The sequence below is a fragment of the Drosophila mojavensis genome, unplaced genomic scaffold, assembly GCF_018153725.1.
Source record: "Drosophila mojavensis isolate 15081-1352.22 unplaced genomic scaffold, ASM1815372v1 contig_36, whole genome shotgun sequence".
Classification (NCBI taxonomy): Eukaryota; Metazoa; Arthropoda; class Insecta; order Diptera; family Drosophilidae; genus Drosophila; species Drosophila mojavensis.
Genome location: NW_025318858.1, coordinates 6,075,111 through 6,100,340, shown reverse-complemented (window position 1 = coordinate 6,100,340; position 25,230 = coordinate 6,075,111). Strand labels below are relative to the sequence as shown.

General features: G+C 38.5%; 1 protein-coding gene across 2 annotated transcripts; it reads left to right on the top strand.

The window, feature by feature from the left end:
- The first annotated feature begins 7,225 nt into the window (after positions 1 to 7,225).
- On the top strand, positions 7,226 to 25,004 carry LOC6576102. 2 transcript variants are annotated; one of them, XM_044008967.1, is made up of 10 exons: positions 7,260 to 7,301; positions 7,778 to 7,949; positions 20,018 to 20,589; positions 20,655 to 21,390; positions 21,455 to 21,730; positions 21,799 to 22,016; positions 22,083 to 23,624; positions 23,691 to 24,099; positions 24,158 to 24,311; positions 24,381 to 25,004. In XM_044008967.1, exons 2-10 carry the CDS (start codon positions 7,912 to 7,914, stop codon positions 24,618 to 24,620), a joined length of 4,185 nt encoding a protein of 1,394 aa, XP_043864902.1. In that variant the 5' UTR covers positions 7,260 to 7,301; positions 7,778 to 7,911; the 3' UTR covers positions 24,621 to 25,004. The 2 variants fall into 2 exon arrangements, with proteins under 2 accessions (XP_002002105.1, XP_043864902.1); XM_002002069.4 differs by having other exon boundaries at positions 7,226 to 7,949.
- Positions 25,005 to 25,230: the final 226 nt, after the last annotated feature.

Genomic DNA, 25,230 nt, shown 5'->3' with positions numbered 1-25,230 from the left:
CTATGTTGTTGGGCTATATAAGTACATGGGAGAGAGACTATAGATGTATACATATATAATATACATATTACTTATATCTTTATTTATTAGCAAAAAATCTTCTTTAATATATTTATTGTATGACAAATTATTTTTAACCTTTAGTCTATGTCGTATTTTGATTATCCAAATTAGGTCAAATAAAGTTTAATTAAATACTAAGACTTTATTAAGCTCCACTCATGTAGAATATAACTTTCAATAATTTTAGATTTTTATATAGCTATCCTACCAATGACTTTATAGCTGCAGTTTGCATTCAGTTGAGACATTTTCTATTGGCAGTATTGAAATGATTTCATTATCGCTAAGTTAATTGCCACCATCTTTAAGTTTGTCATTATCATCATCGATTCCGAACTCCATACACAACTCAATTTCATTTTGTTATCGTATGATTTCATCATCGAACTTGTTTACTTCCCTCGAAATAATAAATCTGAGCTCAAGTCCTTGAAAGCGGATTTTTTTTTAAGTTTTTCTTTTTTGCATATACTTAAATTTATATATTTATTTTTTAGATATCAGTAATATATAAATATATTCATTTACCTTTATCATTAGCCACATGAATCTCTCTGAATAACAGTCGCTGCTTGATAAGAGACTTTCTCTGCATTAACTTTTGTTTTTTTTTTATTTGCCCTTTATTTTTTATACCCTGAACCCATTTTCAATGGGAAATCAGGGTATAATGGTTTTGTTGAAATGTATGTAACAGGGAGAAGGAGGCGTGGCAGACCCCACAAAGTATATATATTCTTGATCAGGGTGACGAGCTGAGTTGATTTGGCCCTGTCCGTCTGTCTGTCCGTCTGTCCGTCTGTCCGTCTGTCCGTATGTATGAACGCGTCGATTTCAGAAGATATAAGAGCTAGAGACTTCAAATTTTTTTTAAAATGTCCGTAATTACAGCGCGCATATCAAGTTTATCATTAAAAATCGATAACTCATCTCGATATTTTTTTATCGATAAAAACCCTTATCGAAACCCAGTTATAAAATTATATCTTCTACACCTTTATTGCTAGAGTCTCCAAATTTTTAATGTATGCTTATATGCAATTTATACAATTTCGGTTTTTGTTAAAATTTACCCCCCCACCTCTAAATTCACCCCCTCACCCTCACTTTTGTAAAAAGCGTATTTCAAATACTAGAGACTTGTGCTTTGGCAATTACATGCATATTCATGTTATAATCATAATCTAAAAGTTTCATGAAGATCGTACGTCCATAAAAAAGTTATTAAACAATTAAGTTCTCATAGTAAGCGCACACTGCAGCCCATGCGTGTTTATGCATGGTTGCTTGTGTGTGTATGTGTTTGTGTATGTGTGTGTGTGTGTGTGTGTGTGTGTGTGTGCGTTTGTGTATGTATGCGTGTGTGTGTGTATGTGTGTCTGTATGCGTGTGTGTGTATGTATGCCTGTGTTTGCGTACGTGCGTGTGTGTGTGTGTGTGTGTGTGTGCGTGTTTCTTGTGTAAGCTGAAAGTCGCGAAAAAGTATTGAAATATCTATTGCTCCAAGGGTTCAGGGGATCTCGTAGTCGAGCAGTCTCGACTAGAGCTTTCTTACTTGTTTAATTTTATTTTTTATTTTTTGGCAATTTATCCATCAATCATTTCTTAAGAAATCAAACTTTTCTGTAGATAGATAATACTTCTTAAGCATTTCAACAGCTAATCAAACGAGACACGTCTCATATAATCGATTCTACTGGCTACTGTGTGGATGCCCATCCACCTTCCCCCTCTTCCTTCATTCACAATATAAAAATTCGCTTTGCTGTTGTGTTTATGTCATATGGATCTCGTTCACTTTCACTGCGATCACCTTGTGAAGGTTCAAGTGCGACTCCATTGTTGTCGGTATTGTTGCTGCCGTTGTTATTGTGAGATAGAGGTATGTCTGGGTGCCCTTACCGGTTCAGCAGAGTGACCAAATGAAAGAGACTGTTCGCATAAGCTTTGTCGCATCTTTGGCGCTTTCTGTATTGTATTGCTTAAATGGCTTTTATGTTGTCCGATTATAAATCGGACACTGAATTAAATATACGTAAAGCTGATCGCCCGCTGCGGAACGAGAGTATGCAAATAATATATTTAATTTGACATCGTAACTCAAAACAGCGCCAGACTTGAAAAGCGAATATTCAATATTCAACACTTGACTGAATTTTCTTATTCAACCTTTTGTTATCTTCGACACGAATTTTTTTCTGTTTTTTTTTTTTTTTTTTTTTTTTTTTTTTTTTGTTACTTTGCTAACGGTAATTTATAAGTTATGAACGTCTGTCTGTGTGCCTGTGCTTCAAATATAATTTAAATGATATTTGAATGTTTACGTAATGAACAGAAACCGGACCTACGCCGGATCACACAACGTGCCACAAACGTAATTCCGAGAGCGCATGAATGATGGTATCTGTACCTAGCACGCGAATGCTTGAGCCTCCAACATTTTGATTCTTGATGGGCCACTTTACAGCTGTGAAGTCTGTTGCCAACGGAGATGCTGAAAATAGATCGTTTCATTTAACACTATTTGAAATACCCTGTAAAGGGGGATTCAAGTTGGTTCCGTTATTTGTTACACATTTTTTGCCTCACCATGATTTTCAGATTACCTCACCTTGTTATGCTCAAAACTTAAGAGTTGGGGCAGGTGTTTATAAAATACTTTGCATAAGTATGCTGTAAGATAGAATAAGTAGAGGGGATAGAGACAGAGAGAGAGAGAGAGAGAGAGAGAGAGAGAGAGAGAGAGAGAGAGAGAATGAGAGAGAGGATAGAGACTTAGATGCTTAGAATTTATTCATTTAAACTGTATGCAAAGAATATTATATAGATAATATAATATAAATATAAAATAGACTTTTTCACTTTTGTTTTGTTTACTAGATCCACTCAACTCATCAGTCTAACCACAAATATATCTACTATATAAGCTCCGTCAGTCAGCTGCATACACTATCATAAACCCCATATACCCTGCTTGCCCATTTTCAACGTCTTCAGGTTATAAAAAAAGAATCGCCATCAAGTTCAAATTATAAATCTTTTAGCGCCAGCCCAGAAACCGGCTAAACTGTTCTGAATAATATTTACATACATCGTCATTAAAAAAAATAAATAAAAAAATAAAAGCTTTGAGTGGTATCTATAAATATTGAAGTTGGCGAACGAAATCGAAATTTTGAGATTTCGAGATAGATTTGGTAATACGACTGGTGAGAGCTCTAAGCCCAGAGACAGACACTATACATCCGCTTTGATAATTAGCAAGTGCTTCAGTTAATTTGCGACATTTCAGTGCATGCATAATATTTACTCTAAAAGATCGATTTGGTAATAGAACATAAATTGTTTGACAAGCGCAAACGAGTTGCCAGTTGGTCAAATACCAAAAACAATGACAAAAAGTAAACAAACAGCTTTTACGGCTACTGCTTCTTATTATTTTAAATGTAAAAAAAGTCATCATCGAAAAATAAATAAATAAACATAACGGAGTATATGAGTTTCGAAAGAATGTAAGCTCGAAGGGTGCAGGAGGTGTGGCAGGTACCGTATGAATGGGCAATAAAAGCTAGTAAATTTAAACTGCTTAAAAATATAATTTAATAAAAAAATTGTCTTATTTTTTAACAAATTTTTGTTGCCATACAAATATTGTATTACATTTATAACTTAAACCATTTGCATATTTTGAATAAAAAACATTTTATTTATTTTTTTTTACTCCAAAATCAATTTTATCGCCATAAATATATTACTTGCATAACTTAAACCATTTCCATACTTTAAATACCATTTTTTTATTTTTTTTCTTTACTCCTAAATCAATTATTTTACCAAAAATATATCATAAATTAAAAAATTTCCATATTTTAAATACAATTTTTTTTATTTTTTTCCTAAATCAATTATTTTGCCATAAATATATTACTTCCATAACTTAAACTATTTCCATATTTTAAATAAAAATTGTTTATTTTTCATACAATTTATTTTGTTATCTTTAAGTTCGCGGCTTGGAACTGACAAAAAAAAAAACACCCAAAATATGAAAAAAAACGCCAGACTCCAGCGAAAACAAAAACAAAATGAAGACGAACTGCGAGAGCACGTGATGCGTTGTCACAGCTCATGATTGGTTTTTTTTCCTTAATAATAATTTTATTATTTTTTTTTATGCTTAAGTTTGTGTGTATGTGTATTTGTGTGGCTGGCTGACTGTAAAGTCTGTGCAGCTTTTGTAATTAGGCAGGCAGCTGAAATGCTCATTTAAATGTAATTTGAAATCAGTGTCTATTTTGTTTCTTTGGTTGTAGTTTTTTGGTTGTAGCTTTTAGGTTGTTTTTGGTCAGCTGAGGTGACAAATTAAGGCCCCGGCAAGGTCATGTGAGGGGCGTCCATTAGCCATGAAGCTGGCACCTCTACACACTCTGCGTGTGCATCTCGTTTCATTTTCAGTCTTTGAACTCGCATCTCTGTACGTCTCTTTCTCTCTCTATCCCTATCTATCTCTTTCTGTTTCTCTTTCTTTCTCTTTCTGTCAGTCTGTTTTTCCATCTCTGTTTCTTTATTTGTTGTTTGATTGGAAAGTTGTTGTTTTGTGCACATTGTTGAGCATTGCGAGCACCCTTTGATAAACAAATGATGCAAAACATAATTTGAACATAATGTCAGCGCCATTATGCAAATCATCGTAAATACATTGACCTGCATTGATGGAAATATTTGTATTTGCTTGTTTCTGCCAACAACCAAATAACAGATTAAAGAAGTTGTTTGCCAAATTGTATTTTGGTTTTAAAAACTTTCAAATATTTGTTAGCCTGGAAGGCCCAAACATGTGCCTCAGTTTAGTGCAACTAACTAACTATGACCTGATTTTATTCAAAGCGGATATCAAGCCAAAGGCATATTTGCCTGAATCCTTGAGATACAAACGCATGATTGTTGATGATTGATAAATCAATAGATATAGAGTCGAGTGAGCAGTATGGGGCTGTGCGCTATTCATATGATAAGATGGAAAGATAGACATCTTATATATGTATATAAAGTCAGACGTCTTGCAATAAAATCATATGCGTGAACGTCACGATCTCGACACCTATCAGAGCTAGACACTTTAAACAAACTTGTTCTACATGTGCTCCAGTCGCATCGCATACGAGCGAATAAGGCTTGTTTCAAATAACTTGTTCTTTCATTTGCCAAAAATCATTAAAAAAAAATGCCGTCGAGCACATCTCACTCCCTCATGGTAGGGATACCATATTTAGAATATACAGATGTTGTATTTTTGATCATTTTGTAAGCCTATATAAAGAGAGGCATATTTATCAGCTAGACATCAGAGCATCTCCTCGCAAAAAAAAAAAAAACCAAAAAAACAAAAAAAAAAAACAAAAACTGAACTCAAAATTTATGAATCAGTCAGAGTGATCAAAATTTAGTTTCCAATTTTATTGATAGTTTCTTACAAACTCTATTCTATTCAATAATTCTTCTTAGTATTTTTATTTCATTATAATTTGATGGCAACTTGTGTGTTTATGTACACAATTTATATTCCTTATGCCATAAGACAGAATTTATACTCCAAAGTAAGAGCTATATCATCAGAGATTAAGATATACAAACAAAATAATTAGTTTGGAGTTTCCTGATACGAACTGTGCCAAGGTTGCTTAACAAACTCTTAAACACATATTCAATTTATTATGTTTGACATATTAAAAATACATTTATATCTATTTATGCTTATATGGAAATTATAAATCCAGCTGAATATCAAAACAAATTCTTGAATAGCAAGTTTTGTGCATTTTTGAGTAAAAAAAAAACTCGACTAATATTATGAGTAAGAGTTGTCTGAGCAGGTATAACAGAATATATTTATTTATGTACATATCTGTATAGATTCGTCGTTGACTGATAAGACATTACTGAGAAAAGATTCTTGCGACATTATTCATAGTAGGGGAATAACGAATTGTTAGATGATAATCTTGAATCGACGCGGAGTTTCACGGTATTGGATGCTCTAAGTGAAGTTAGCTGATTTTAATTAGGCAAGTCTGTGATTACTTCGATGACAATTGTCAAATTTTAATTAAGTTTATGATGACCGCTTGTCACCTGTCGCCCATGTTTGTTTTGGAGCTTAGCATTCCGATGCTAAGTAAACTGTTTGAGCTGCCCATTAGCAATGTCTATGGCCTCACTCTCAGACACTGGGGATGCCCGGCTGTTGAGATGACTATGGAGATCTATTGGATTTCTAATGCATGGCAACGCCCACCAAATGAGTTTCGTTGTCTAACTGGCCAGTGAGCAAGCAAGCGAGACCTTTGCCAAGCTTACATCACATAGCAGGAGTCGTTACCAGCTCGATCCAAGAGCCAGGTCCAAAAACCCTGCTCAGAGACTCAGCTGTGGCATATAACTTGTTTGATGCGATGCTTCGACAGCAATAAATATTTGCCTCTTCACTCAGGTTTTTGTGATTTCTGTTGTTTTTTTTTTTTTTTTTGTGCAAATTACAAAAATAATAATAATAAAAACGACAGAAGCGCGTGACTCCTTTCAAAAGCCCAAAAAGTGCACACAAAAGGTGTTAAAATACTGTATATCTGTATATCTGGTTAAATATATACAAGCACATATTGTATATATACATATGTACACAATAACATATATATATTTGTATGTAGCCAAAATTTGTTTGACCGCAAAAAATAAATCGAGAGAGCAAAACAAAAGCCTGGCCCCCATCTGACTTCATAAATTGGCCTGATTTTGCTTTCGTTTGGGTTCGCATGCTGTGTTGACGAGTGTTCGGCGCATCATTTTTACTTTCTCCATAGCACAGCACACACTCACACACACATAGTCGCACTCACACTCTCACACACACAAATGCTGCTGCAGGCAGTTGCTTGGGGCGCCTTTGCGCTGGTGTGCGTGAGAGCTATAACTGTGCCGGCAGCAAAAGCTCACTTCTCTCACGCTCTCGCTCTCTCTGCACCTCTCTCGATCACTCCCTCTCACTGTTTGGTGTGTGCTTTGTCTGCGCTGTTTGCTCTACCGGTTTCGTGTGCAAGCTTATGCCCGTATATCCGTTTTGGCTCGTGTGCTTTGCCTTTTAAGCCCGACCACCAGCTCAGCCAGCTTTCAGATACGTTTTTGCTGTGCCAGCGTGCAAGTGTTGGCTCCAGCTATACCTTTCATCTGCTTAGCTATCGGTAACGGTTGTCGGTGTTTGCGCTGTATCGGTTTTCGATTTTCGGTTTTCGGTTTCCCGTTTCGATTCGTTTCGAATCTGGTTGGAGCTCGTTGGGCGAGCTAAGAGTTGTGTGCTGTACGCTTAATGCAAATCGCATTCACATCGATCCCAAAATAGGCTCGTCATCGCTTTGGTTCTATCAATGTTGTGCCTTGTATTGCCTGCGTTATGCTAATTACCGAAAGGATACAAATCGTTGCGTACATTATCGGTTACAATCTCTTTGGCAAGAAGACGTCTGACGTTTGTTGAAACAATTCGGCTACCACAAAATTAATTCCTCAGCGCTCAAAGTGTTAATTCAAAACGAGAATACCAATTCCAATTCCAATCACAATCAAAGCAAACATACATCACGCATCATATTTATTGTTTATCAATTTGCAAAACGTGCCAAATATAATTTAATAATTCTAATCTATTTATTCTCATTAGCAAAGAGCTAATTAGTTTAACTATAAATTATTAAGTCGTAATCTTAAATACAAGCAAAAAGCCAACGCAACAAAGAAAGAGAGAGAGAGTGAAGAAGAAAGAAAGAAAGAGAGAGAGCAAGAGTTTGCTTCAAAATGAATAAGCAACAAATGCTATTTAGTTTATTTTTATGGTGAGTTTACAAATTGCTTATAAGGAATTTCTTTTATCACCCATTGTTCATCCGGAATTTATGATATAAGAGCAGCGTTAAATTAACTGACATGGTTTATATAATAGCTACAAAACATAAGTATTTGTGCATAAGACAATATTAAAAGCATTTTGTGTGCAGAAAGTAAAAGTAAAATTCTGAAATAAAAAAGTCAATAATAATATATATATTATATGTATATAGTCAATTGTTAGCAACAGTAATTAGCATAAATTGCATCTGTTACTCATAGAATTGCTATCGAATGCTTGAATAATGCATGTTTTATCAGCTCATCTCCAATGATTCAAGCTGCATGATAAATCTGTTTAAAAATAACTTGAAACTATTTTTATTTTTCTATTTATATTGTCTATCACAATCGATCGATTCCCGCCTTTTTCTCTGTGAAATCTGAAAGTCCTTCAATGCTGCTTGAAATTCTTGGTTCACCTTCGGTTGCAGCAATTTTGTATTTAGTTTTGAACACGCCCGCAAATGCAATCGATGTTTTGGCCTGGCCTTGTTGCTGCCAAGTTCGTTGTCTAAGTCTTTCGTTTCTAGCCCACGCAAATGCTCCAGTTAAGCATGCAATATTCCAAAACTATTCATGAAATATATGTATCACTATATATTTATACATTTTATAACTCATCTGAGCGCCGGCTAAGCCTTGACAAAGTCAATAAACAAATGTCAAGCAATAGCCGCAGCAGCACAAAAAAGTTTGTTGTTGTTTTTTTTTTCTTTTTGGGTTGTAAAGCACTCGAGAAAACTTTTAGCAAGAATTCTACAACAACGCGTCGTCGTCGCAATAAGTGACTTAAGTGTGTCAACTAGACAATGTCAGTGGCTCGGCTGCGATGCCAACGCCGGCGTCGTCACTGACGCCAGCAGCGGCATCAACAGCACAAATATTGCTGTGCTTAATTTGCCAGTGTTTACAAGTTGCTTGGCTGCATTCTGAGTGCCGCCGGATGACTAAGCCAAAGAAGTTACAGGCATTCAGCCGGCCAAGGCTGCTGTTACCCCTCCCCATAATATCGTGCAGATCAAGCATGAATATATTTATATATATACATATATGTGTGTGTATGTACCTGCATATATCACAGCTCGATAATACAGTTGCGTAATTGCCATGCAAACTGTGCTGCGATTTGCATAGATTCAACTTTGATTAACAACAGATCGCGAACTGAAGAAGAAAAACTTTCGAATGGGTTGGCAACTGCGTGTGAATTGGTTTTGGTTGGCCCAAAAGAGCCGTTAATGAAATTTAGGCCGAAGATCTATCTATAAATTAGCTGCACTCTCTCGCGCAAATTATGTAAACCATGGCAACCAAATTATGTCAATGCGGTTTCTGTTTTGTTAACATTAACACACACATACATACAACAAAAAGAAAACAAAAGTGAGACACACAGAAACAACAACAACTACAACTAAAAAATCAAGTCATGATTAGGTAATCGTTCCAAAAAAAAAAACTACCTGGCACGACACAGAAACATCAAAAAGCACTAGTACAACAACAACAATAACAATGTCCAACCACAGCAGCAGCAGCAGCAACAACAACCTCTAAAAGGTCTTTCGTTGTGTTAAAAACTTTTTCTCTTTAATGCTGGGCATCTTCGTCGAACGTCGAACGCGTGCAGACCGAAATGAAAGTGAAACTTTGGATGACTTTCAAATGCTCGAGATTTCTGAACAAAGAAATATTTCAAAAATTCAAATTTAGTTCGATATTATGTGATCTTTTCCTATAATAATAGCATGCTCATGAATAATAAAAAACAATCAAATAAAATATATATATATATATAAATAAAAGTGTGCAGCAACAGATAGTTTCGAGAGGAATTTTAATAGCTCGCCATCTCAATGCAAATTCTAATATTTTGCATAATTATACAAGCCGTCAAGGATGGTCGTGGGGGGAAGGGGGGAAGAGGCGGAGGGCCAGGCGCGCTGATAGGCGGCAGATATGTACGATGCTTCCGTTGGCACGTCTTTCAAAGTCTCCGCAGACACGGCAGAAGCAAATGATTAATAATATGCACTCCACCACTTGAAGACAGCTCAGATTTCATGTTAGGCCAATGCCCACGAGTCTTGAACGCACTCAAAATTGCCTAAGCAAAAATGTGCGTGTAAGGTCAGCCGAGCAGAGCTGAGGAATTTAACTTGAAGACAACATCTCAAGACAACTCAATGCTGAATGACATAAACTGTATAATTGTCGATTTAATTTTTGGTGTTCGTAACCCAGACGGAAAACTGTGTCTTGAAATAGTTTCAAATCTGTCTAATTAGCAGTAAATTATTTATCATTGAGCAGATCTTAATTGTTTTCTAACATAATATACATAACATTCATTGAATTCAATTTAAGCAAACATTTTGTTTTAGTGATAAGTCAATTATATTAAGAGATAGTCTGGTTTGCATCTATCCATGGATTGAATGGATGAAGAGATAACAAAAAAATTGCTATAAACAATAAATATTTATAAATTATATTCTGATCATATAGAAAATATAAAATATAAAAATATATACATAAAAATATAGATAAAAATGAGGTGAATTTTTTGAATATTTTAAAAAAATTAATTTATTAATATTCTTTTTATTTTATTAATTTGTTTATCATAAAGTATTTGAAATATTATTTCATATATAAATGTTTAACACTTAATCAATTAATTATTAGTTTTTGCATTTTAATTTAATTACTTTAAAACATAATTTAAAAAACTTAAACTCTTCAAATACTCGTATACAAATCAAATTGGATTTGCTTTTACTTAAAGCAAAGTATATTTAAAATATATAAACAAAACTACTTCCAATATAAATAATTAAGTATAGATAGCTATAAATCACCAGAGCCTTAAACAAATTTCCGTGACAGTTTTAAAATTCTTTCCGCATTGTAATCTATCTCCATCTCCACATACTTTTAGAGCCTAGTTTAATTCTAAACACTCTCACAATCTATGTTTTGATTAGAAGTTTATGCGTTACCAAATTAATTCAATAATTAGCAACAAAACATAGCAGTCCACGAAAAAAAAAAAAAAAAAAACGGGCAACTAATAAAAACTCGAAATATCAAATGAAATGAAACCGAAACGCAGCGCCTAAAGCTGAAAACGGCTTTCAACGCATAAAAATTCAATTAAGAGAACAAACAGCCGCCGTGAGTTCAAGGCTAAGACAAATACTTCAAGTCAAGTGGAAAAGAAGTTTGCTTCAAATTTGTTTCGACTTTTTAACTGATTCCAAATGTAAGAATATATGTATATTGAAATATATAGACTCGAAATTTGATAATTATACTTGGTAATTTAATGCGCAGCTCAGTTCAGATCAGATTCGGCACAGCTCAACTCAGCTCAGCTCGTTTTTCAAAGGCAACCCATTTATCATTTTTGCGCATGATTTCTGAAGACCCGTTTGGATTGAGTTTCGGCTGAAACAGCTTTTTCAATTAATCTTCATTTGTTGTCGGGGAGAATTTCCATAAACTAAGCTGAAAAGTTGAATGCACTTTGTACCGATTGTGTCCATAGCCGAATTGCAAAGTTGAAAAGTTGTAAGGTTGAACTGATTGATATCTCGGAATTGTTCCAGAGTGCGTTTCCTGGTGCTGGAAAGTGAAAGGCGCCGTTAAGTGGCTGACCCTGAGTAAGCTGGAAACGGCTGGGCACAGGCTATGAAAATTGAATCAAGAAGCCAGCAAGTTCGTTGCTTAAGTCTTTCATTAAGGCGACCAACCAGTTTGCCAGCAAAGTAGGCATACATATAGATTCGCTACATATGTGTGCGTTATTACAGCTCGCCTTAATGATAAATTGTGCATATAGATCTAACGCGCTTGTCCAACCACTATTCAGTTGTCGGGTTAACCCAAATAGCATAAAATATGCACACACCACAACAACAACAACAACAGCAAGAGCAACGAGGTGACGCCCCAAAAACAAACAACAACAACAACAACAACAAAATGTGTGTTATGTTGTGTTTCACTGCTGATCTCTGGCTACATGCAGTTAAGACTGTTTGCATGGCACTTGGACTGCGTCTCTGACACAATCAGCCACCCGAAAAAATATATATACCGAAAATATACTAAAAAAAAAAAAAACAATATTTATCGAGAGACAAAAATCTTGTTTCACCCGACTGGCAACTGGTTTATTTGGGTTAAAAAGAAATTTAACTGATGCGACTTTTGCAGCTGGCTACAGTTAACGGTACCAGGCCTCTGTAAAGATGAAAGTGAAATTTTTTCGCTGGTTAGTAAAAAAAAAAAAAAAAAAAAAAAAAAATCGAAAAAAATTGAAAAAAAAATACACAAAATATGGCAGCAGAGACAGCGACAAAGACGTAATCAACTTCAGGATGAAGTGGACCCCCCCAACAGGCTTGACTGGGCACAATCTGCAGTTGTTGTTGTTGCTGCTGTTGTGGCTGTTGCTGCGGTTGCTGCTTGCGTCTGTTCAACAACTGCCCCAAATGGTGGCAAAGGTTTGCCGAGCTCTTCATAAAAACGTTAAGTTTATTTTTCAAATTGTTTTTCAATTTTTGTTTTTTGTTGGTTTGTTTTTTTTTCGGTATTTCTTTGGAGTTGATTTGTAGTGTTTTTATTAGTGAGTCTTACGAGCTTTGGCAGTTAGTGCATTTAAGCTTCCGTCATTTTTTAGAGCCACCTTGGACTGTCTTTTGGCTACAAATAAAACTGTCTGTCAGTCTGTCTGCCTGAAGATGCCAGCATCGGGAAGTTGCCGTCTGAAAGTGGAAACGTTGTAGTCAAATGTTTGAGTTTTGCTAAAACCTGGCTGACTCTTTTAATTGAGAGTCTTTTTGAGCTGTATTGAAGAGTATGTAATCTACTTAGACAGACAGCCTGACAACATTACATGTGTTTTATATAACTCAAATGTGTCAGCAATTGGTGCGTAAAATGAGTACGATAAAATATAGGTCTTTTTTATTTATTAACAAAAGGTCATTAAAAGATTTCGAAACTGTTTCCGGCTCAGATTTAGAATTATCGTAATCACTTTTTTATTATTTTAGTTTTTACTGACTAAAGAAACGGAAAACAAGCCTAAAGCACATTGTAATGAAATATAAAAATTTTATGAATATCCATAAATTAAAAAAAAAGAATAAAAATTCAAATAAACTGCAAAGTAAATTCTGTTGTCCCATTAAAAATTACTAAAAGGAATTGTTAAGATTTACTTTTATGTGCATTTTGAACGAGTTGGCTGAAGAGCTAAAGCCGCAGGTTCGAGCTATTAACAGAATTGCGCTATTAAGACTTTGGCTAACCTACCCAAACTATTAAAAACTTTTATGAAATGGTCAGTGGTTAGCCTGGATTTAAAGCTGTAAACCACAGACATACATCACATTCATCGTACATCACAATGCATCAATCAGTCTAGCCTGAAGTACTTACTACATTAGCTCTAATCCAACATAATCTGTTGTATTTTTAGATAATTGCTCAGTTCAGCTCAGTCAATCAGTTGCAAAGCCTTTTCACTTTTGTGCATTTCACCAGCAAACGAAATATTTGCCTAAATTACAATTTTTGGCCTCAAGCTGCGTCTCAGGTTTTCACAAAAGGTGTGCGCCAATAATTGAAGACACACTTTTCTTTGTCATTTCGAATAATTTGAGCGTTTACGAGTGCTTGCCGGATTTTGTGGAGCAGCCGAAAAAAAAAAAAAAACACTTTCCATGCCGAGCAGCCACTTGGGCCGCGCATTGCACAACAAATTGATGAAGCGGCGACCTTGATGCCCGGACGGCAGTCAAGAGCTGGTTAATTGAGCGATCATATTCCCCATAAAATTCATTGCTATATGAATATGCGCATGCGCATGCGTATTAGCATGCAGCGCCGTGTTCGAGCCAGAAACAGAAACAGGCCAACCAAATGCGACGTGGGCCAAGTTAAGAGCTATTGCCATAGCGTTCGCTCTTGCTTACCAATATCAAGTCGAATGCACTTTCGCAATGAAAACGAAAGTTTATGTTGCCGCTCTGTATTGGTGAATGTGTGTGTATATGAGTATATGAGTATGTATGTGTGTGTGTGCGTATGTTTGTATAAGGCGCGTGACTCTGTCAACATTTACACTTTCAGACCATATGAGTATGAGCACAAACACACACACACACACACACACACACACACACACACATATACACATACACAGAATTATGATCTTCACGCCAGCTGGCCACGCTTTGCATCCGAACGCTCAGCAATGAAAACAACATTTGCAACTCTTGGCAATGTAACAAATATTTTGAAGCCACATTCGATCGGCGGGCACTCAAATTGCATCACTAGATGTTGTTAGTATGCGTGCATGAGTGTGTTTGTGTGTGTGTGTGTGTGTGTGTGTATGCAGGCCACTGTCATAATTTGTTTTACATTTCATTTTTATGCTAATGAGGCGCACTTGAAACTTTTCGTTTTTATGTTTTTCGATACCCTTGTTTAGGGTATCTTCTTTTTGTTAGAGAAATCCTCTTCTCTCTGCATGAAGATAGACTTTTATAAAGATTACCTACACCTGAATAGCTGAGTTGATATGGGCATGATTTTTTGAAGAACTATCCTCATTTAACTTCTCTTTCATTCTTCATACTTATTAGTAATATATGTCTCTCTAGGTATCGGTTTAAGAGAGCTACTTCATCAAAGATAGTTCTTTATCAACATTATCTTATCTAGTTATTTATATCTAGCTATTTCTCATCTGGTAATTTTTTTTGATATCAAGATTAGTTATAATCAAAGAAAAAAAAAACAGATAAAAAAAGAATCTTCCAGTTCTATCATATGCAGTCTTTTATATCAGATCGGACGCTTGTCTTCAACTTATGCAACAGCTCATCTAATTAGGGCCACTGCAGGTGATATTGATCTCTTACCGATAGGCATACAAATGTTCAAATTGTCTACTATAAATCTTCTATGATCAGCGAGTGCATCCAATCTTCCATAAGCAGTTCTATCTTCGTTTTGCGATTTGAGTTGCGTTTCTTACAGCAACTGGCTAGAAGAGGTGCATCATATGACCATAGCCAGGCACAGCCTTAAAGTACGGCTGACTGCTGTTTTTTCTATGGCAGTTATTGGTTTTGTTGTTCGCGTTGCATCTGCATTTTTAGTTGTTTGTTTCTTAAGCTGGCTTATTGTGTAATGGCAGCCAAGAAACTCACTTGTAAACACAAAGAAAAAAAAAAAAAACATTAAAAAAGCACAAGTCGTGAAAAGAGACTTGCTTTGACTATGCTAGTATTAGTGTATAAAAGTGTAAGTGTATCTCTGTGTGTGTGTGTGTGTTGCTATTTTTATGCTGTAAAGAAAACATGTTTGTACGGCTTGCCGTTTGCTGCCTGTGTTGGTGGTAGGAAATCATGAACAAAGTCATATGACGCTCAGGCTACGTGCTTTGGAGTAATTGCAGCGAGTCATGGCTTATGGATGCCAGCCAGAGAGTGTTGGCCATGTTTGGCTCTCTGTGCATTTGTGTGTGTGTATGTTGTTGCTGTTGTTGTTGTTGTTGTTGTTGTTAGCGGCTGATGCAAGCGCATACCTGCATATTTGGCTAAGCAGCATTCGCTATTGATAATGAAAACGACACCTTTAGTTAAGCAGCAGCGGCAAACACGCCTCGAGCTCCAACGGATCGCATGACTAATGCGCATACCAAAACACCCACACAGACTATCTAATGAGCCAAACAAAATGCTTCCGCCAACTTTAAATGCAAGTGGGTAACTCCCTCCCCTTGGAGCTAACGATATGTAATCATTGATTGCTTCGAATTATGCTAATGCAGGTGAAACAAAGTAAATACCAATTAAGAATTGTAATGGAGAAACTGTTAGATCATGATGGCTGATATCTTGAGAGGCTTACCTAAGAGCTGCTCAGGTATTTTAAGAGACTTGGCCCAAACTTATGTGTGAACGACTTGAGAATGGAATGAGTAGCTTAAAGTACTTAAGTAATTGTTAGGTTAATAATTTCAGAATATCTTTGTCATATTTAAACTCTTTTCGGTCAGCATGATGTATACATACATTAGACATACAAAAAAGGCACTCATATATAATATATATCTTTCCCAATCTCCCTATTCAACTCTTCCCATTCTGCAAACCATTTTTCCGATTCGATGAACTACCCACACTTAAGTCAAATCTATTACAACACATTCATTAATTGTTTTAGCTTTTCTGTTGTTTTTTCTATAGCTGACCCATTTTACATATTCGCAAAATAAAAAACCTTTGCCACGCCCATTATACATTTCGTTAGGGTCGTTAGTTTTGCCGTTATTTAGTTTCATTTCTTGTTGCAATTGTTTATGCACGATTTAAAGGTATGGCCATTGTGTTTGTTGTTGCTGTTGCATGATTGTTGCCAACTGGCGCCAAGTTTGTTGCCTAAGTCTTTTGTATGGGTTGCGCAAAAGGTTCAGGGAAACGGACAATGGTTAGCTGCACCGTTGCCATATAGAAAGAAACACACATAAAGAAAAGCAAAACAAAACAAAGTTCCGTTATTCCCGCTTAGCTCATGCTATTTGTCTACTTTTTTTTCTCTCATAAATAATTCACAATTGATTCGCGATTAAATTTGCAGCTACTGAACTATCAACACTTGCAAATGAACCATAAACTGTGAATTGAATTAAAATTGTGCTTCGTCTCTTTATATTATTATTATTATTATTATTATTAAGAGATATATTTATATGAGTTGCAAACATAATTGGCTCTGGATTGCACAACATTTGTTAAGTGTGCTAACAATAACGCAATTAGCCATGATATATTAATAACTAAATCCCAGCAAATGAAGCTGTTGCCATTGCTGCTGCCGCTTATGTAATTGACTCTCATTGTTGACTAGCCAAAAGTAATTAATATTATTTGCAGCTCGACTCACATAGTGACCCGAGTTGAAAAAGAACTTAAGTGCTTGCATTTGGGATAAATCTTCTGCAGTTGGCTGATAAATAAAAACAATCACTTGACTCGTTTGACTTGTTGCAAGCTTTTGCCTTTTGGTATTTGAGCGACTCACGTGTTATTGCCAATCGCCTGTCGGCTGTCTGAGAAATGCAAATGTGCGTTCAATATCATCAGCATCAATTCGCTTGTAAAAATAACTTAATTACTAACTAAATTACATTTTATATTGAACATAACAAATGTGCTCGATCTTCAATTAAAAATATAATATTTAATCATTTCGATTGCATCTCACTCAAGATAAATTGAACGCAGTTTTTAGATCACTTACCTCGTGACTCTCATCAGGCCGAGGCGATATCATATTTCTGTTGAGCATTTCAATTGAAGATTGTTTACAGCATCAGCTCTCAAAAATCCGGTCCCCAGATGTCGTATTCAAAAGCCATCAAAATAATATATATAATTTCACATTTTTTTAGCCATACACAAATTGAATATTTTATATTTGCTGCCGCAGTTCACGAGGTTCAAGCGCCTGCTGTGAGGCTGACGAAACCCATGTGTGAAAAATTCCCGCCATTAAAAGCCAATGTTTAGCGTTAAGTTCCGCCTATTTAATAGATATAATATGCATTTTGGTCTGCGCATCGATTGCAAAATACACAATACATATTAAAATACTTTCATTTTTTTTTTTTTTTTTCAAAACTGAAAATGTGTGCGGCTGAAGCTCTTTCGATTTGTTTAATTATCAAACAAATTGTGCACACAATTTATAATAAATAGTAGAGACAAATTAACAACGGTGTCATAAGAGACAACAAACTGTTAAATAACGTATACGCCGTATACGTATACGTGCGTGCGTGTGTGTGTGTGTGTCTGTGTGTGAAGCGCATTTCTATTCATGCGCACAGCTGCTCGATTGGTGCCATCAAAGTCAGGTGTGACACAGTTTTTGGCATTCGCCTTACGCGACACACTTCAATTTCAGCTGCCCTCAACACCCGCTGCACACATACACACCCATATACGAAACACGAAATGAAATAAAACTAAAAAAAAATAAAAAAAAAAAAAAAAATAAATAAATAAATAAAAATACAAATACAAATACGAATATAAATTGTACGATAGCTGCTCACTCACAGGTTTGTCGCTGTCTGTTTGTTTCACTGTAGCTTAGCTTTCGCTTTCGCAGCTAATGCGACGTGACTGCCTTAACGTTGTTATCCATTTGTTTGCTCATGTTCTGCGCCAATGCAACAACTAAATATATATAAATAAATATATACATATATAGATATATAATAAGTAAATAAAATAACAGGCTGTTCGTGCTGAGGCAATATTTTGTGCCAATTGGCAGACAGACCAATTGCAATGCAATAAACAATTGCAGAGGAGCCATCGGATTGCTGGCGTCCAAATTGCATAAACCAGCAATTGCCATATACATATGTATATATATATTGGGTTTTTGGCATTTCTGTTCGATAAGAATTTGTTACAAATGCGACTGGCGAAACGACTTTAAAATAAATGCATAAACACTAAGTTTAACGGATCTTCGAATTTGTTGACTCAGACGAGACGTAAAAACAACGGGTTCGTCAAAACAATTAATAATAAAATTATAATAAAAAAATATAAAACATTATTCCAGCAAGTATTTAAATTTTTGCTTGCTTGTATAAATATATTACTATTTAAATAAAAACAAAAAAGTAAAACAAATATTTTGTTAATTATTTGAAGTATGCCAAACAAAAGACTTAGGAAACAAACTTGCTGTGTCTACACACTCAACGCACTCATAACCGTAAATAAGATTAGCGTCAAGAAATCAACCTTGGAATAAGCCACGAAATAAAAATAAGCATATAGATAAAAATTATACATAGAAAACTAATTAGACTGCACGAAATGCTAGAGGAAAACCTGAAAGTAAACCACAAACAAATCGAAAATGAAAACCAAAAAACGAAAACGAATACATACCTGATAATTATAATAACTAATCATATTATATATAGCCATATATTGAGTGGCAAACGTCATAATGCTCATTATCATCGAGCATGTGCCGGATAAGAGTTGGGAAGGAAGTGCGTCATTTACCCATAGTTATAGTTGGGAATATGAATGAGCTCATTAAGCACTACGATTGACAGCTCTTCGACTGAGTAGAACGCCCACAAAAGATTGCAATTGTTGCACAATTCGACAGAGAGATTCGCTCAGGCATATCCCATTGCCAAATTTGTCACAACGGCAACAACAAGGCGAAAAGAATAAAACTACAAAAAACCCAACTTCAATATTAATGTCAAAGACAAAAGCAGAAACCGCATCACGTGAGGCACTCAAAAACCCATAAGAAAAAAAAATTAAGTACTATGACAAAGCGATTCTCTTGATGGGCTGCGGACAGTCTCCGTGTATTGTTCATAATTAGAAATTGATTAGTTAGGGGGCCGGCACTTACGACTTAGTACATCCGGTTCACTTGCGATGCTCAATCTGAAGTTATTCGCCTCATGCATGCTGCTCATCTAATTGGCAATGTGAGCAAAGGGCGATGATGGGAAAAGCGGCGCTTCAATTAAAAAAGCTAGAAAATTCCGCTGGAAATGCGACATAAGTACATTAGAACGGGATTACACAGAAAATGAAAAAATCAGAAAGTGATAATTAAAATATTTAATGCTCGAACCGGATTGATAAAAAATCCATTTATTTTTAGTTGTTTGAATACCTGTTAGCTTAACATACGCTTAAATGTTATTAACATAGTCCCAATAGTCTGCTTCTTATTGGCAGCTATGTTATCGATGATCGATTTGTTCAGATATTTTTTGTAATCGCATTTGGTCACACCTTAAAATAAAATGGCGCGATTACAGAGAGAGCTTTTTAAATCGGAGAAGAGTTTACATAAAAGTGAATTTTATTACCATTAAACTACTATAAACCATGTAAACTAATTTTCTCTAATTGTTCCTCTCTTATAGGTGCCTATGCGCTCCCAGCTTTACGCTTCGCATACCGGAGGATCTTGAGAATAGCGCCGTCAATGCGTTACGCTCAGAACGTGCTCGCTCTGTGCACCCTTGCGGTCAAGGTGAAGCCAGCGCGGCAGATGATTATGATGTCTGCCCGCCGAGCAAATATCGCCAGCCCACGGCAGAGTGCAACAATGTGTCGCATCGCAAGTGGGGCGCACGTGGCGATATCTTCCAGCGTCTGCTGCAGGCGGACTATGCCGATGGCGTCAGCCAACCGCGCAGCTCGCGTGGCACCCACGCCCTGCCCGACGCTGAGCTGGTGATCGAGCAACTGCAGCGTCATGTGGAGAGTGAGCTGCGGCACGATCACATCACGGCCATGCTGCCCGCCTGGGGTCAGCTGCTGGCCAACGATCTGTACGAAGTAGGTCAGCTGCCCATCAGCGGTAAGTGCTGTCAGCGTGATGCTGTCATCAAGGATCCCAGCGAACTGCAACAATGCTTTGTACGTTCCGGTGTCGACTGCAAGGAATACAAGCGCTCCGCACCTGGCTATGATGCAGAGGCGTGTCAGAAGCGTAAGTAGATTAAATTAAGGACAAGCTTTCTAGTGTGATAAATGGTTTTCTTGACCCCTTCACAGATGTGCGCGAACAGATGAACATTGCTTCGGCTTACATTGATGGTTCCGGCTTGTATGGCTCTACCCGCCATGAATTAGACCAGTTGCGCACATATATCAGCGGTGGTGTCAAGGTTGAGTCCTGTCGCTATTGCCAAGTGTCTGGTGCCACGGGTGCGCTGCATCGTGCCCTGCTACAGCAGCACAATAATATTGGAGAGCAACTGGCGCACATTAATCCCGATTGGTCTGAGGAGGATGTGTTTTTGGAAGCGAGGCGGATCATAACTGCCACCATACAACACATTACCTACAATGAATTCTTGCCATTAGTGCTGGGTCAGGAGACTACAGCCAAGGAGGCTCTAAGGCTGACGGCAGAGAAACATTCGTCTAACTATTCTAGCTCTATACGCGCCGGCATCTACAATGAGTTTGCCACAAGCGCCATGCCCGCCTTCTGGAGTATGTATCCACCAGAGATGCTCTCCCAGAAGAGTTCGGCCCATGAATTGCTCTCGATTGCTGCACTGCAGAAGTCGTTGGTGCCCAGTCAGACGAACGATGACGGTTGGTCCGAGCTGGCCCTGGCCGTGCACCGTGGCCGCGATCATGGCATTGCACCCTACGTACAAGCCCTGGATATTTGCGCACGTCGCTTTGGCCATAACTCGGCTGCCAATGTAACCTTCGATAATCTGGCACAACTCACGAACATTCCAGAGGAGCATGTTACCAACTTGCGTGACATCTATCAGTGAGTTATCTACGAAAATAATCAACAGCTCGAGTGCCTAATCTGTCTGTTTATTTCTCTTTAGAAACGCTGAAGACATTGATTTGCTTGTTGGCGCTCTGCTGGAGGATCCCGCTGTGGGGGCTCTGTTTGGACCCACTATTACCTGTCTGCTGACCACGCAGTTTGAGCTGCTGAAGCAAACCGATCGGTTCTGGTATGAGAACGAGATCCCACCCTCATCTTTCACTCTTGAGCAGCTAAAGAGCATTCGTCAGACTACGCTCTCCGGTCTGCTCTGCGGCTCTCATCAGGTCAACACAGCTCAATCGAGGGCTTTCATACGCGAGGATAACTATCTGTAAGTGCAGCTGCATGCAGCTTCTTCAGCATGTGCATTTAACAAACTCTCTCTTTAATCTTTCTTAGAAACTCTGTTTTGGATTGTGATCAGCTGCCCAAATTCGATTTGCGCCCCTGGAAAGTAAATTCCGAGGAGGAAATACACTTGGAGCACGTCGAAGTGGAGCCCGACACTAAGGAAGCCATCAAAGAACTTAGTCCCGAACTCATTGAGGCGGCCGTTGAGCGCGCCAAACAGGAACTGGAGGAGCGCAAGCGTTTCGAATACGAAGTGTGGCGTGCACGTAAGGAGAACCCGCTAATTTCAATTATTTGATTGCCTCACAACACCTACTATATTTTCCTTGCAGAGGGCGGCATTAGCGCTCGTTCACCCGACGGCACCGCTGCCTCCTTTAGCAAGGCCAATCTGGCTGCCCTAAGTCTGGCCAACTCATCTCTCATCTTCGAACTGGCCTCCAATGAGATCGTCAAATCACTGAACAGCATTACGCGTCGCAAACGTCAAATCTTCAATCCCAACCAGAATGCCTTCAATCGCAACGAACTCACTGATACCCTGCAAACTGTGGACATTAGCGCTCTGATTGGTGGCAGTCAAACATCGTTGGATCATTGTCCGGAGCCAACGCAACAGTGTGATGCCAATACTCCATTCCGCACGCTCTCGGGACGTTGCAACAATTTACGTAACCCCAACTGGGGCAAGTCATTGACTACCTTCTCGCGTCTGCTGCCCGCTCAATATGAGGATGGCATTTCGGCACCCAGAATCACAGGCGTGTCAGGAGCTCCATTGCCCAATCCCCGTACCATCTCTACAACCATTCATCCAGATATCTCAAACCTGCACACTCGCTACTCGTTGATGGTGATGCAGTTTGCGCAGTTTGTGGATCACGATTTGACTCTGACACCTATTCATAAAGGTTTCCATGAATCCATTCCTAGCTGCCGCTCCTGCAACTCTCGCCAGACCGTCCATCCGGAATGCAATCCGTTCCCAGTGCCCGCTGGCGATTTCTTCTACCCCGAAGTGAATGTCACGAGTGGTGATCGTTTGTGCTTCCCCTCGATGAGATCGCTGCCCGGCCAGCAGTCACTTGGACCTCGTGATCAAATCAATCAGAACACTCACTTCCTCGATGCTTCCATGGTGTACGGTGAGAATCTCTGTCTGGCCAATAAGTTGCGTGGCTTCTCCGGCCGTCTGAACAGCACAGTGCATCCCGTGCGTGGCAAGGAACTGTTGCCCATGAGTGCCACCCATCCCGAGTGTAAATCCCGCAATGGACTCTGCTTCATTGGAGGTGATGATCGCGCTTCTGAGCAGCCAGGCTTGACCTCTATCCATACCGCTTTCTTGCGAGAGCACAATCGTCTGGTCGAGGGTCTGCGCGGTGTGAACCCCCACTGGAATGGCGAACAGCTGTATCACCATGCCCGTCGCATTGTCAGCGCCCAGGTGCAGCATACAGTTTTCAATGAATTCCTGCCCCGTATTCTCAGCTGGAACGCTGTGAATCTGTACGGCCTGAAGCTGCTGCCACAGGGCTATTACAAGGACTATAATCCATCCTGCAGTCCTATTGTCTTTAATGAGTTTGCCTCCGCCGCCTTCCGTATTGGTCACTCGCTGCTGCGTCCGCATATTCCACGCCTCAGCGTACAGCACCAGCCCGTGGATCCACCACTGCTGTTGCGTGATGGCTTCTTCCGCATGGACGTGTTGCTGCAGCCAGGCATTATTGATGAGATTCTGCGTGGCCTGGTGGCCACACCAATGGAAACTCTTGATCAGTTCATCACAGGCGAGGTGACAAATCATCTGTTTGAAGATCGCAAGATACCCTTCTCCGGCATTGATCTGATTGCTCTGAACATACAGCGTGGTAAGTTGAAGACTTTCTTTTATCCTACACTGGCCACCTCTAACAGTTAGCTTTAATCTCTTACAGCTCGCGATCATGGCATTCCCTCATACAACAACTATCGCGCTCTGTGCAACTTGAAGCGAGCCACTACGTGGAGCGATCTGAGCCGCGAAATACCCACCGAAGTCATTAATCGTTTCCAGAAGATCTATGCTAGCGTTGATGACATTGATCTATTCCCTGGTGCTATGACCGAACGTCCACTCCAAGGTGGCCTTGTCGGCCCAACGCTGGCCTGCATCATTGGCATTCAGTTCAGGCAGCTGCGTAAGTGCGATCGCTTCTGGTATGAGAACCATAATTCCGAGGTCAAGTTCTCTGAGGCTCAGCTGGCTGAGTTGCGCAAGGTAACGCTCGCCAAGATTATCTGTGAGAACCTAGAGATTCAGGGCGATATGCAGCGTGCCGCCTTTGACTTGCCCAGCAATTTCCTGTAAGTCCAATTTCACATAACATCTGATAGTCCATGCTAATCTCTATTTTGCCCACAGTAATCCTCGTGTGCCCTGTCAGTCCATGCCACAAATTGATTTGAATGCTTGGCGCGAGAATGTTCAAGGCTGCCAAATTGGCAACCGCAACGTGCGCGTAGGCGAGTCCGCCTTCCCATCACCCTGCACCAGCTGCGTCTGCTCCGCCGAAGGCGTAAGTCCTACATATACTATATATAGCACTCTCTATATATACTAAATATCTCCCACTGTTCGATTACAGCCTCAGTGCGCATCGCTGCGCATCACCGACTGCGGCCAACTGATTCGCCAGTGGCCCAAAGACGCCATTCTGCGGGACGAGGTGTGCAATTCGCAGTGCGGCATCTATTTGACAGGGCAACAGGCGAGTGGCTTCACTGCCCAGCAACGTCAAGGCCACGCCCAGTCGCGAGTCACGCGCTCACGCAATCAGAACCTATTCAAGTTCCCCGACTTGACGCCGTTCATTGCCGCTCTCTAGGGAGGGGGCAACACGAGAAAGCAGGCTTTCGTACACGTTTTGTAAATAACTTTTACGTTCTTTACATGATTAGTTACTTATTTTGTTCGCTTACCTGAAGACTTTTTCAATGCAAATCTATACACCCTAAACTAAACCGTACTCCAACTGTTCTAAATACGACGGCAATATCTCGTATAAAAAAAACTAGGAACACAATCCAAAACCAACAAATTGAAAATTCTTGTTTCGGCACCACCAAAATGCGTGATTCTACTGTTAGTTAAGCGACAACTAATTAATTAGCATTTTTATATGTGTATGTATGTAATGTATTTTTTACCTAAACCCTATGAATGTCAATTATATGTACCTAATAATTAAATAAAATTAATTAAAACAAAATGCGATTCGGCTATTTTATTCCACTGGCAAGCGAAGCAGTTTGATTAAAAAAAGTTACGAATTAAATTCAAACTAAAAAGGTAAAGTGTAAACAGCTGTATTAACAGGCGACCAGCGCTTGCAGTAGCTGTGCACTCACACACAGTTTCAGTTCACAATATAATTTGCGCGCACAACGGCTGTGAGGCGACAGCGAAAATAATCACAATATGTATACAGTCAAAGT